Source organism: Epinephelus lanceolatus, chromosome 4, assembly GCF_041903045.1.
Source record: "Epinephelus lanceolatus isolate andai-2023 chromosome 4, ASM4190304v1, whole genome shotgun sequence".
In the NCBI taxonomy this organism is placed as follows: Eukaryota; Metazoa; Chordata; class Actinopteri; order Perciformes; family Serranidae; genus Epinephelus; species Epinephelus lanceolatus.
In genome coordinates this window covers 1,900,236-1,915,540 of record NC_135737.1, presented here as the reverse complement: position 1 = coordinate 1,915,540, position 15,305 = coordinate 1,900,236, and the positions used below count along the sequence as shown (strand labels likewise).

Genomic DNA, 15,305 nt, shown 5'->3' with positions numbered 1-15,305 from the left:
TTGTAAATTTGCCCGAGCAGTGTTTCCCATATATTGACGAGACTATGGCGGCCTGCCATAGTTCCCCCGCCACAGTCTCCAAAAATCGGCCAGATATAAAAAGCCTCTGGTAAATGAACGTCACTCTGTAGCGCACCGACTGGAGCGCCTACTGAGAATTCTTTGGCTTTTTCAGAACAAAACAGAACAAGCTGCAGTGAGAGTCTCTGTCCATTGGATATTTAAAAATATCTGATTTGTGCATTTATTCCTTCTCAAGCAAGCGCAGGGGTTTAATGTTGCCATAGCCCACAGGAACAACGCTCCATGACACGATTTTTTCCTCTCCAAGTGAGGATTAGCATATATGCAGCTCACATATTCTGGTCAAAATTAATATATACAGGGGTTAAAGCAAGAAAAAATTTTGTGCCTGAAATGAGGAGCACGGAAGTTTTGTGTGCCTGAAATCTGAAATCTTTTCCGGAGCGGGGGTCTTGGTGTTGCGGTCAGAAAATGAAGAAATATAAATATATGTGTTGCAAAGGAACGTGTTTATTATCAAAACAAACAAAAGATTATAGCTTTAGCTTTTCAGATTAAACTTTTATAGCATAATGAGTTTATAAATAAAGATTAAACTTTCAGTAGTTACCAGAGTTTTTGACTTATAGCTCCTACATCTCTTTGTTGCCTTGGTGTTATTTATTTTTAGAAACTAAATCATTTAGGCTGTTTGCAAAATTGTATCGCGCTTGATGTGAATTAAACAGGCAGTTACGTCGAAATTACGCCTCTGGGCAAGCATGTCATCATTGAAATGGATCATATAATGTTGTGGGGGTGACTTTAAAACTTCAGCATAGAGGATTTTTATTGCAACTTACATTTCTGTCTGGTTCCTGTTACCTTACCTTCAAAATTACCGCTGGCTTACCGGAGCCTCTCCCGCTCTCTCTATGCTCTGTGTCTCAAAGTGACATGATGTGAAAGCATGCACAGGCGTCAGTGTTGATTGGCTATCACTTGTGCCGTGTAACCAATCACAGGGGGCTGTAGGCGGGACATTGTTACAAAGCCCAGTGCAGTGAGGACTGCAGGCAGGGAGGGAGACAGCTGTATCTGAGCCAAAGGAGCGAGTTTTAAAATACATTTTTTTGATCAGTTATCGATGAAAAAAACATCTGATGCCGATTATGGTAAACAGTAGGTTGTGTTTACTTGCACACTGTACGCCTAAATCATTTTCCCGGTTCGCACATATATATATTTTTAGGAGCAAATGCGAGTGAAATGCTCGCACTGCAGAGCACTTCTACCCGTGCCGGACAGAAACTTCACCACACCGGAAATCCGGCGCTGTGCCGGAGAACTTTAACCCCTGTATATATTTTTAAACGTTTAAACATCCACTCATTCTCATTCAGATCTGTGTGCTAGGTACCCCAACAGTTTTCACATTGGAGACCAAAAAAATTGCATACTAAACTGAACTAAACAATACTGGACTGCTTGGTGGAAATGGACTAAGTGGCCTTAAGTATAGCTCTTAAACACCTTATATGGCATTCACATAGTCATTATTTCAAAATGTGCTTCATTACTAGACTTTTGTTAGCTATTTTCTGTGAGAGGAGGACTTGAGTTTGGCCTAACCATAATATTTAGCTCCTCATATAGGCAGTTAATTTGACACATTCTGACACAACCTGTCACACTTCACAACACAGCGGCATCCTTCATGGTTCAACTTAAGATCTCGTTGTGTTTTCGATCCATGGGCACCAGATTACCCATATAAGCTTAAGGTATGTTTGGCTTAACTGTAGGAGTTGTGACTCATATCTGGTTGATGGTGTGCTAATCAGTGACTGCAGTTATTATAGTATTAGTGTAGAGTTAAAAATGTCAAAGATCCTATTGGGAAAGGTAGCAATGTCAGCTTTATTATGATGCATGAACTCACCCAGAAGACCCTGTGCTCTTGCACACCCCCAACAAAGGCCTCTTGTCGGCAAAACTGTCCGTCTTCAGAAGACCTGAGGAGGAAGAGAAGTTATAGACAGATGAGAAACAGAATGATCTGCACGTAACAAAGAGGGACATTCTTTACACGAACATGTGAGGCCTCTGGTGCTGCCCACCCTCATTCAACAGGCAGCCTATTACCATGACCGGACACACGCAGATTACATTACTACTGTGGCCCTGTAATTTAATTATGGTCACAAAACATTTTTGATGAAGGAAGATTTTTTCCAAAGTCAGTCCATACTTTGCAAGTTAGTGGACCTGACCTACTGTAAAGATTTTGGTGTTATAGGTTTTTCCTACTCCGTCACTGTGTGAGCTTTTCAAACGTTCTCCAGAAAAAGCTGGGGAGAAATATGATTTCAAAAAATGACACAACTAAAGTTAGCTGGAGAAATCTGACAAATTTTGCATAAGGGAGTGAGATTTTCCTTCTATCTCCTTGTTTCTTTTGGGGTTTCAGAGAATGGAATTACAGCATGCTAAAAACCTGGCAGGCATATATTTTTTAAAAATGAAGAGAAAACATGTTGCATTAAAGGTACTGATCCAGTATATTCACTGATTATCTCTTGAAGACGAACGGAGGATGTGGGGATTGAGGGGATGGGGGAACTTACATTATCCTTTAGAGGACTGCAATTTGAAGCTTGTCAGTAATCAGACCGAGTTCCTGTGGTATGGCATGAGAGCAAACGTGTCTTTCCAACCAGACACTCCAGACAGGGTCCTTTTTTTCTTTAATGTTTGTGTCATTAGTCATCACACTGAGAATTATATATGAGTCTAATTACAGCTGCATTAATAAAGATTTTATGAAAAAATGCAACATTTGATGAATAGAGAGACTGATTTGATTGCCACTGTAATGGACAGTAACTGAAGCAGGTACTGGACAATTGCATGTTTTAACGTAACAGAGGGGATGGTTGCATGTTCAGATAATACTATGGCCTCAAACATTACAAACAACTTGCTTATAAATTTCAGAAAAAAATGTTTCTATAGTGTGGGAGCATCCCTGTAGCTCTATTGAAGAGAGCTCAAACACCAGCAGTACATATTATGTATCACATTCTTGCAATACTTATTTGTTGTCTATCAAGGGAATGGTGTTTCCTCATTTTCCGAGACAACAGAAGATCGCAGGTTGTTAACCCCAGAGAGGATGTGGATAAACGCTTTTACTCCCTTTGGAAAACCAGAACTTCCCTCTCTATTATAGGAAAGTGGAACCTTGCCTTATTATAATCAATACCTATTTTCGGGTCCTTCTAAGTCCTCCTACCCACAGCCTCACATTCCAGACAATTGGCCTTTTAGTGGCTCACCACAGTACAACACTGTTTGCACCCTAGCAGATTGTAATCAGTGTCCTTCTCTCCAGTAGTACAATTCATATTTATTTTCTGCTGAGAGAATTGCTCCCCTCATGTATTGGGGCTATGTGCTGCTTCTTATTACTGTGGTTTGCTTTCATCCACTTCCAGCGCTTTTCAAATGCAGCCTTTGTGTGTTGTTGAAATCTGCCAAAAGACCGGAACACAGACGGAGAACAAAAAAGACGATTTTCTCACTAAAAAAATGCCACAAACCGGAGGCTATATAGCAGCCTTCTCACCCCTGATTGACACCTGCAGAGATCAAATTTAAACTCTATGTCTGGAAAGGATCTAATCCATGGAACCCTGAAACCATTTGTACCATAGCTTTGAGGATATGAACACTGGTATTCATGCTGCATTCAATTTCCCAGTGTCTGAAAAAGACAGTGGAGCCAGTTTGTTTGTCATCACTGTGACTATTTCACTATTAGTAACTTTATAAATTAAGATAAATGTTGCAGTGTTGTTGAGACATCAATTAATATGAAAATAAAAAGTGGAAACAGGATTAAAATAAGCAGTTGTGGAAGCAGAAATTTTAATATAACCTCATGCAACTTGGTGAGCATTGTTTAACAAAATTGAGGGATGAGAACAAAGTTACCATGATTTTCCATATGGGTGATATTTGTCCTGCAACCTCTTGATGTTGACACACTTGAGATAATATTTTTCCCAATGAGGCAGCTCTCTGTGCCAAATCCATCCTATCATGACGAGGCCATTTAAGGCAATGCACAACTAAGAAGTTACTTGTTTCAAATTGTGTTTGTCTGATAGATACACATTTATCATGGTTAAGCCTGTGTGGCTACAAATGGGTCACTTAAATGGCTGAACTACGCTGAAATTACAGTAGGTCACCAAATTTAAACTCATCAGAATGATAAAAGCTGGGTTTATCCCACAACAAAAGTCATTGGAACGTCTGGAAGATGTCAGTCAAGAGCTATCTCAACACAACCACACCCTCCTGATGACAACACATAACATTTAAGCAACTGATACTTTTCTTTGCATCTGTTCAGTCCATAAAATGAACATCCTCTGTAATAGCTCTGCTACTTAGCAACCATTATTAGCTGTGCCAACCATGTTCATTAATCAGAACGTTTTTGTAACCTAAACCTCTGTTTAACCAAAACAGAGGTTTAGGTTACAAAAAACTTTTAGTTCACATCTGAAGATACTTTTAAGCAACAACTGTCACTACAAACTGTATTTCCTAAATGCATAAATTATTTGCCGAAGTCAATAAAAATGACCTATGTTATTGCAAGACAGTGACATTGTCAGCGTACTACAACTGTCAGTTCCCGGGCACCATGAAACACAATGAGGTACACTGCTGTGCTGCTCTAAGCACAGACCACCAGCAGCTCAGAGTCAGAGATTAGCGCCAGCTGCTGGTCAACTAGCTTTACAGGCCATACACCTGTACAGTTCACTCCACTTTCTGCACTGCTAGATAACACAATTTAAGCAGGCCAGCAGAATTTTCAAGATTCACTGAGGGTTTCATAGATAGATTGAGAGTTTTTTGAGATACAGAACATTAGATTGTCATGACAACTTTGTTATGTCCAATACATAAGGGATAATGCCTGACGAGGTGTCCATTATCAGGAATTAATGGCTGACGGGGAGGGGTGAACTGTCCATTGCAAAGCAGACAGCTGCTTTCGCAGATGCAATTAATTCCTGATTATGGACACCTCAAAGTGCATTATGCAGCTTATACCATGGTCACTTGCCAAAGAAAAAAATAATTAAATCAAAATGTTAAGTTTTTCACAAGCTAAGTGTCTCTGGTAACACCTGAGGGTTTACCTAATACCTGGAGGAACAATCACTACCGCCCCATAAGGTTCTACTATAATGGAAACATTCACTGCTCCAGTAAATAAGATGAACCTTAGATACAACTTGCTTAGCTCATAGAACCCTTTGACAGCTACCATTATGCTTGCAAGATTCAAAGTCAAGAACAATAAACATAATTTGGCAGGATGTTTATCAACAAGAAGAGCTGGCTATCCAGCCATATCATCATGTCCCCAAATCAATATCAAAATTTTCACAAACAAATAATACGCCATGTGTAAAATTACTGTCAGCCGCGGCCTGAAACAGCAAGTTGAACTGCCAATAGAATGTGAGATAATCGCTGATGTGATACAAAGTATCGGTTGGGTTAGAGGGCCAGTGTACTTCTTGCAGCGTGTGTGATATGCTGTGTTCACACTACGATCGATAAAGCAACAGTGAGCCAAGCAACATTATCACTATCGCTGTTGAAATATTGTTCAAGCGCTCATTAAAATAGTTAGTCACCACCAGCTACCTGCCACAAAGCACCTCGACTGAACGTCATCTAAAGTTTGTATTTGGACATAAAATATCTGCCTATGATGAGCCCCATTTTAACACCACATTTCACCACCTCATTGCATCCCCATATGCACTGCAATACACAGAAAGCTAGCATAGCATCAGCTAACTAAGGTAAATAACACAGTACCATAGCTAAAAACAAACTATATGATTGGCTGATGCCTCACTGCATCATTGGAGTGCTGAAAAAAGTTGAGAACTTTTGTTGTAGCGCTCCATGACTGTCAGCAGCAACAAGTGTTGGGTGTCAGTTTGTACCCTTGTGTCACTGGCCTCCATTGAAAATGAACTGTAGTCTGTTGCTGAGTCGCTCGTAGTGTGAACACAGCATAAGAGTCTCCCTCCTGTGGTGTTCAGAGGACTGAAGGACGACACTCAGTGTTGGAAATAAACTGTAAACAAGGGCTTTGACTGCATCCCTTTTGCTATGGTTACTCGTATTAGACACAGGCTGATACTATTATATAGCTAGCACATTAATTTAGAGCACTGAACAGACCGTTTCACCAGCAATACTTAGAAGGTGTCCTATATCAGGTTTTAGTGGACATCCTGCAGTCAGTCAGAACTGGGTATTCACCCAGACCATGGTATAAAGGTCCAATCACTAGGGGTGGGCAATATGGCCCTAAAATAATATCACTATAATTCAAGGTATTTTTGCGATAATATTCTTGATGATATGACTAATTAGTAAAAGAAAAAAATGTATTTATATTTTATTATCAATTTAAGAAAACGGTATTGCAACAAAATAAGTGATAATGTTTTACATGTTAACCACTTTACCTTCAAATATGAACAAAACTGATCTCTCATTTCTTTAGTTTGTAAACAACAACAGTAACTCAGAGTGAGATTCAGATTCTGTATACAATATTAATAGTACAACAAAATAAAATCTACCACTAATTACACATTTAAACAGCTCCCAAATACAAAAAATGGACCCTGGGATCTAGGCAATTTATTTCCCTTTTAGCAGAGATGGGGTTTTTTTCCACCTGAACCTTTATGCTCTGCCATTTCTTCTCTAACAGGCTGTTAGGCTACTCTAACTATCGCACATTCACATATATGTAGTTTTTTGTCGAGCTGCGAGCGCTAAGTAGTTTTACATTACCGAAGGTTGAATCACTTTACGAAACCAACTCCCGTGTATGCATGGTGAGAGAAGAGAGGGAGACGATCTGCTGCTGTAGTATGTTTACATGGCAAAATATGCATGAGTCTAAAAGAGACAGATTTAGAAAGAGCTCGCTAAAGGAACAGTGAAGACACAGCAAGAGGTTTCTAGCAAAGCTTTGGCAGCAAGAAAGCACCAACTCAGGCCAACACAAATCGTAGATTGACTTTAACATTTGGATTAGGCAGCATGAAGCACTCTTTGGTTTCAATGATATAGCACCACTTTAGGGGCAGCTGTGGCTCAGAGGTAGAGCGGGTCGTCCACCAATTGAAAGATCAGCGGTTCGATCCCGGGCTCCTCCAGGCTGCATGTCGAAGTATCCCAAATTGCTCCCGATGGCTGTTCCATCGGTGTGTGAGTGTGTTAAAACTGAGTAGCAGGTGGCACCTTGTATGGTAGCCTCGGCCACCAGTGTATGAATGTGTGTGTGTGAATGGGTGAACGTGACTCGTAGTGTAAAAAGCGCTTTGAGTGGTCACTAGATGACTAAAAAGGCGCTAAACAAATGCAGGTCCATTTACCATTTACCATTTAAATGCCCACGACCCAAAACCAGCATGTCTTGAGATGCAGTTGCAAAAAATGCTGTGATATGGCCCTTTGGTTTTTGCACATGGTAATTACACAAGCTGTTAAAGGTAGGATCTGGAGGATTTTCAAACAAAACAAAATATAGACATATACGAATGAAATCCTGCTTAATCATCACCTATGGGCTTCTACTCATGTGTGGTGGTGACTCTGTTTGCAGAGCTCCTGCCCTTTAACTGTATTTTGATGTTTTTGTGAGCTCGGACCGCTTCTGGGCGGAGATTTCCCCAGCCAATGAGAGAGCGCAGGTGCCGTGCCTGAGCGTGTCCGAGCGTGTCCGAGCGTGCACCAGCGCGAGCCTTGCCTGAACCTCTTCTGTGAGGCCTTCTTCCGTACCTCCGGGCTCCGTACACCCGGGAGAGTTGAGCCTGATAGGAGGGGCTGAATTTGAATGTGTGTTTACAAACAGCAACTGGAAAATCCTCCAGACCCTACCTTTAATTAATAAGTTTTAATGGTGCTGGTAGGCAGATTGTTCTGTTTTTGGACAGACAGGCTAGCTGTTTCCAGTTTCCAGTCTTTACGGTAAGCTAAGCTAACCAGCTGCAAACTGTAGCCTTGTTTTTACCATAGAAACATGAGAGTGGCATCCATCTTCCCATTTGAAAAAATCTAAAATATGCTTCAACCAATAAGGGTTTGATGATATAGTACAGATTACTTTGAAAAACAAAATTAAACTGGTAAAAAAAATACCACAGCAAAGAAAAACCTAAAATGTACTTGTCACACTAGAAAACCTTGAGGGTGCAGCCTTTGTTGTCTCACATTAAAAGTAGAGAGGTCAACAATATCACCAGTATAAACTACTGTAATACGCAGTAGGGGGAAATCACTAGTGTCATCATGATACAGTATTATATTGATTTAATTTAGCAGCCTGTGATTGATATGAGATGATATCATATGCCCTTTTAACACAATCAGTTACAGAAGATGCTGCAACCCCTTTTTTTTGCTTTTGGCCATAAAAGATAAAAAAACAACACTATAATAATTGTAAATAATTATAAACAGTTAATTGCAGTAAAGTTTACTTTAAATTGAAGCTTACTGGAAGAAATCTTTTCATCACTTTAATACAAATCATAATTGGGCGGCAGTAGCTCAGTCCATAGGGACCTGGGCACTGCCGAGGTGCCCTTGAGCAAGGCATCAAACCCCCCAACCGCCCGGTGGCGCCTGTCCATGGGCAACCTCCTCACCCTGACATCTCTCCATTTAATGCATGTGCATGTATTTCGGGCCTGTCTGCATGTGTATTAGTGTTGTGACTATCCAGCTTTTTCACTTCCAATCCGATACCGATATTACAGCCTTGAGTTTTGGCCTATACCAATACCAATCCGATCCAAGCGCGTATTATACATGTTCACTTATTTTGTTGTCAGTCATGTTAGAAAAGGTTTGATCAAGCAATATTACTCTAACAAGAACAACTACTTAATCGGGTTAGTTAGAATGATCCACAACAGTTGGTATGAGAAACTGACCCGTTTATTGTTAACAGGGTTAAATAAACAAACTTTAAATTTGAACATTAACATTAAATAAAAAATATAGCTGGTTTGCTTTGGCTGCTTTGGCCCCTTAATAAATAGAAAATAAATCAACACAAGAAATCTTTAAAATGTCTAACATTGAAATTAAAATAGCAGCAAGACTCCACACACTTAAAAATCAACCAGCCACCCTCCTCCTCTGATAAGTTAAGAACAGTCCCTTGATTGCAGTGAGGTTTGTGGGCCATGACCTGCCACAAAGAGAGAAATGTAAACGGCTCGTTTCTCCTCTGACACGTCACATACCTGTGTGCCGCCACGGCTTGGCTGTTCAGGTATTTCTGGGCAGTCATGACACCAACGAAGAGGACATTATTGGACCTGGAGCTGGGCTTCTCGGTCGCCGGTAAGCCGTTATCTTGCACCGCGGAGCACTATGGCCGCTGTATTTGACAGGAATATGGCAGAGCCTCCACCGTATTCCTGTCTGTGACCCCCATTCAACCCACAACTGGCAGGATTCGCCTTTCGTTCCTGTTGCTGGTTGAAATCTGTACTCGCACGGCGTGCTCCTGAATGATTTCTTTTGCTCGCACAAAACTATTTTTAGTTGCAAATGCGAGTAAAATGCTCGCACCGTAGAGCTCTGTGGAAAACAAATCACTGTACCATGATTGAGAGAACGGCCATGTTTTTTATTGTTTTGGGTTTTTTTTTTGTGCACTGTTATCTCGTGATAACGACTTATTATTTCGTTATCTTGATATAACAAAGATTGTTTTCTCGTGATAACAAATTAATTATTTTGTTATCTCGATATAACAAAGATTGTTTTCTCATGATAACGAATTAATTATCTCGTTATCTCGATATAACAAAGATTGTTTTCCCGTGATAATTGTCAGATCTGATGATTGTGCACTGGTTAATGTGATCGTCTTGATTTCAGCCTACAAGAGCTGCCGTGGTCCTGCCAGATGCCTCCTGCTGCTGCTGTTATCATTAGTCACACTTCTACTGTTATTATACACATATGATTATTGTCACATACCGTATATTTCCAAATAGTCGCCCGGTGGCAAATAGTTGCCGGGCACCTAACAGCCGCTGGGGGTTTGACCCCATTTTGCATATTAAGAGTGGGCTAAAATGAGTACTGGGCCATCAAATCACAGCATCCGTGGTGAGAGGACACGGAATTGGTGTAGGGTGTAGGTGATCACGGATATTTGATGTGGGAAAGATGTAGCCAGATGGATTACCTGTTTCAGATACGTGGCTGTCTGTCCGTCCGTCTGTCCACAGCACGAGTCATGTGCGCCACTTCACCACCGACCCATGTGTAAAAGCGCAAACAGTCCCTCAAGGAGGGACAGCCTGCCTGCAGGGTTGTCCCTCCTTGAGGGACTGAATGAGGAATGAATGAGGAAATAATCGCCCCAGTGTTTAATCAGACTGGCGTTTAATACGCAAAATGGGGTCAAACCCCCAGCAGCTATTAGGTGCCCAGCGGCTATTTGCCACCGGGTGACTATTTGGAAATATATGGTATGTGACAATAATCATATGTGTATAATAACAGTAGAAGTGTGACTAATGATAACAGCAGCAGCAGGAGGCATCTAGCAGGACCACAGCAGCTCTTGTAGGCTGAAATCAAGACGATCACATTAACCAGTGCGCAATCATCAGACTTGACAATTATCACGGGAAAACAATCTTTGTTATATCGAGAAAACGAGATAATTAATTCATTATCATGAGAAAACAATCTTTGTTATATCGAGATAACGAAATAATTAATTCGTTATCACGAGAAAACAATCTTTGTTACATCGAGATAACTAAATAATAAGTCGCTATCACGAGATAACAGTGCACAAAAAAACCCCAAAACAATAAAAAACATGGCCGTTCTCGTCTTCCATACTTAACGGCAGTGTTTGCATATGACATATTTTGGCTGTTGACCTGTATTTTCTTTTCCCGTTTTGTCACTTTGCATCAATGACATTGGATTGTTGATTATTGAAATGATACATCAAACAAGATTGACTGAACAAGGTCAATGGATCTTTACACCCCTAATATGCAAATATATAGATCAGAGCATCACATGGAGTCACAATGTGCAGTCTATGCTTTGAAGTTTGTTGTTTCATGTTTCAGGTGAGGTTAAAGTACTGATGATACTCACTGATATGAGGTGCTGGCAGAATGCGAGCAGCTCGCACAGGACCATGGCGCACTGAGAACAGCTCTTGGGCTTCCCCTGCCAACTGAAAGAAATAATTTGAATTAAAGATAATGTAGAATATCACATATCTGGTAGATCTGAGAAAAGAGACAGTCTGTACTTAAGAATACAGACGGACAATACAGTTAGAGTTAAGCTTAAACCACATATAAGGTATTAGGCAACCCAGAGATCTACCGGTCTACCCGTGGCCACATGACCTACTGTACTCACAGGTGTCAGTTATTAAGGGCATCATTTCCTGTCTCTTGCTGTCTGATGTTGAGTGTGTGTCTGGAAATACCACCTTCATTTGGTCTTCATAAGTACACCTTGGGATAACTATGCTATTTTTTCTGTACTTAGCAAAATAAAGTGTGAAATAACTACAAGGACTATAAGCAATATTCTCTTACTGTGCATCCCAGACCTGGAACACAATACCAAGTACTTTACGTGAATTTCCAACTCTCAACCTCCTTCACCAAACATCTCAATGCATGGCTATTGGAAAACGAGGACTGTGATCATTAACAATGTTTAAATTGTTTGAACTGTTTATTTGTCTATGAGGCAAATTGTTAGAACACCATTGTCAATTTTATGCAGTACTGCGTACACAATAGACCTTTTTTTAGAACATGCGCTTCAACTAGTAGCAGCAAAGTCTGGTAGCTCTGCAATTTTACTTAGTTTTACTGAATTTTTATTATATTCTTTCAACTACTAATGGATACGTCTGTGAGGAGAAGAGTTTATTCAAGAGAGGAGCTTTTTTCGTTGAAACGGAGCAAGTTTGGAGGACACCATCCTATTCCAACTGAGATGAAGAGGTGTTTTCATGGTTGCCGTGCTAGTGCAAAGGTGAAGGCTTGGAAGTGGAGATATAAGCCCTTTCTGCCATCAGTCATTATGGGAAATGTCAACTCTCTGCCCAACAAGGGTGATGAACTGCAGATATTGGTGAAGACTCAGAAAGTATACTGTGAGTGCAGTCTCATGTGTTTTACGGAAATGTGGTTGAATCAAAACATCTCAGACTCCAACGCGGATCTACCTGGCTTCGCTCTCATACGATCGGACAGAGACTCTAATGCCAGTGGCAAGAAAAAAGGTGGGGGCCTGGCTTTATTTGTGAACCAGAGATAGTGCAGTCCTGCACATATTACTGTCAAGGAGAAGATGAGTTGTCCAGATATTGAACTTTTGGCAGTTGATATGAGGCCATATTATGTACCAAGAGAATTCAGTCATATCATAACAATACTTGTGTACATCCCACCCAAGGCAACTGCTGAAGTTCCATGTGAAGTTCTCCATGAACTTGTTGCTAAGATACAGACTAAACATCCTGAGGCACTACTGATAATATCAGGAGACTTCAACCATGTTTCCCTCTCCTCTCACCTGACTGGATTTACACAGTTTGTTAACTGTCCAACCAGAGAAAATAAAACCCTTTATCCGCTGTATGCCAGTGTCAGAGAAGCTTACAGAGCCACTGCCTTACCACCACTGGGCAGGTCAGATCACAACTTGGTTCTTCTGCAGACATGTTACAAACCCTGTGTGTGGAGGCAGCCTGCAACTAAACTCACAGTCATGAAATGGACACCAGAGGCTACTGAGGCTCTAAGAGACTGCTTTGAATGCACAGACTGGGATGTGCCGCTGTAAACAGAGGAGAATATCATGGACGTTGATAGACAGGTTGACTGTTTTACTGATTACATCAACTTCTGTAGAGACACAGTCACACCTACAAAGACTGTACACTGTTTCCACAATAACAAACCTTGGATTACCCGTGACATAAAGGCAATCCTCAATGAGAAGAAGGCAGCTTTTAGAGATGGTGAAACAGCATGGCTCAAACAAGTGCAACATGAGTTGAAGAAGAGACTTAAGATGGCAAAGGTGGAATATTAAAAGAAACTGGAGAGGAATCTACAACACAGCAACATCCATGAAATGTGGAGAGGAGTCAACACCATCTCTGGTTACAACATCAAGAAAAGACAGTGGGTGATGGAGAAAGAGCTGATGAACTCAATCAGTTCTTCAGTAGATTCATTCCAGCAGCCACTCCCACTTCCAATGCTGCTTCTCCTCCTCCTACACCTCCACAACTTGTGTACAACTCCAATGTGGCAGCCACCCCCCCTCTTACACCTGTGCCTCCACCTTTGTCTGTCACAGAGATGGGGGTAAGGTTGGAGCTGGGAAGACTTTGCTCTGGGAAGGCTGCTGGCCCAGATGGTGTGTGTCCAAGGCTCCTCAAAGACTGTGCTGCCCAACTGCGCCAACCTCTCCACAAGATCTTCAACCTCAGTCTACATTTGGGGCGGGTGCCGGCACTGTGGAAGACTTCCTGTGTTTGTGCCGGTACCAAAAATTAAATGTCCAGCTGAACTTAATGACTTCAGACCAGTAGCCCTCATTTCGCACATCATGAAGACCTTGGAGCGGCTGATTCTACGCCTACTGAGACTTGAGGTCAAAGACAAACTCGACCCCCTGCAGTTTGCATACAAACAACACATTGGAGTGAACGATGCTGTCCTCTACATGCTTCACCGTGCCCTAGCTCATCTGGAGGAACCTGGCGCTTATGTGACAATCATGTTCTTTGATTTTTCAAGCGCATTCAACACCATCCACATCATCATCGAGGTGGTGCCAAGCTATAAGTATCTAGGTGTACACCTGGATAATAAGTTGGACTGGTCCCTAAACACAGACGCTCTCTACAAAAAGGGGCAGAGCCAGCTCTTTTTGTTGAGGAAGCTCAGATCTCTCGACATCTGTAGTAAGATGCTGCAGATGTTTTATCAGTCTGTGGTGGCAAGTGTGTTGTTTTATGCTGCAGTCTGCTGGGGAGGAAGCATCAGACACAAAGATGCAAGGCGGCTGGACAAACTAGTCAAAAGAGCTGGCTCTGTGACTTGAGTAAGGTTGAACACACTGGACGAGGTGGTGGAGAGATGCACACTGAAGATGTTCGAGGCCATCATGAACAACCCAGATCATCCACTCCACAACACCTTGAGGGACCAAAAAAATGTGGTGGCCAGCTCCTCTCTCTTCGATGCAGGACAGAGAGATACAGAAGATCCTATACCAACAGCCATCAGGCTTTATAATTCTTTGACATATAATAGATGAGCTGACAGATAATTGAATTTCCCCTTAGGGATGAATAAAGTTATTTTTATTCTTATTCTTATGTATGCTAATTTTGTGCAATATTTAGACACACACCTGCATTCGTGTGCTATGGGCATCGTGCAATTCAATCTAGCACTTTACTATTTGGTGCAATTTTGAGCAATGTGCAATATAACAAGTACTTAAACAAGCAGATACTTTGAGACATTTGATATCTAAAAATTCCTATGGTCTCCCAACTCTTGGTCTACCATGTTTCTGTGTATGTTGTTTTGCTTGTCTTACTCTGTTTGACTTAGATTATTTTCTTATTGTTGCCTTCTCTGTGTTTAACTTCAACCTGCCATGGGACTGGAGACAGAAATTAGCCGCCTGACTATAATCTCATGTATTTAAGTAATTGTTTAAGTAATTTTAAGTAATTGTTTATTAATACATATTGTCCCATTTTTTATAAAAAATAAATAAAAGCTTGTGGAGATTTCTGCTGAACAACACAAGCACAAACATATTTGTTCACATTGTAAGAAAAATAATCCACTCCAACTGCATGAAACTGTTTTTTTCATATTACAGGGGTAAAATAGGAGGGAGAAGGGTGGTCCAGTGGTTGAAGTTCCAGCCGAACCACAAAGTAAAATCTACTGAGCTCAAAATAAAGGTTCAGTGGCATCGCAATGCAAATGAGCTGCCTACACTTACTGTGACAGTGCCAACAGGAGAGGGCTGGGGATACTGATTAATACCACGTGGGCAGAAGCCCATGATGTCATTTCCTTTGCTCTGTGGCTGTGACAGACACCATCCTATTCTCACCGCTTATAGTGAAT

At 41.1% G+C, this 15,305-nt stretch overlaps 1 protein-coding gene across 8 annotated transcripts in view; it reads right to left on the bottom strand.

The window, feature by feature from the left end:
* The window catches only part of bcas3 (BCAS3 microtubule associated cell migration factor), an 877,760-nt gene that overhangs the window by 815,395 nt on the left and 47,060 nt on the right, over positions 1 to 15,305 (bottom strand). For all 8 annotated transcript variants that reach the window (XM_078166843.1, XM_078166844.1, XM_078166849.1 and 5 more), the window contains exons 6-7: positions 11,269 to 11,350; positions 1,946 to 2,018 (exon numbers count right to left, since the gene is read on the bottom strand). In XM_078166843.1, the coding sequence (XP_078022969.1) occupies positions 1,946 to 2,018; positions 11,269 to 11,350 (155 nt within the window). The remainder of the gene's footprint in view (positions 1 to 1,945; positions 2,019 to 11,268; positions 11,351 to 15,305) is intronic.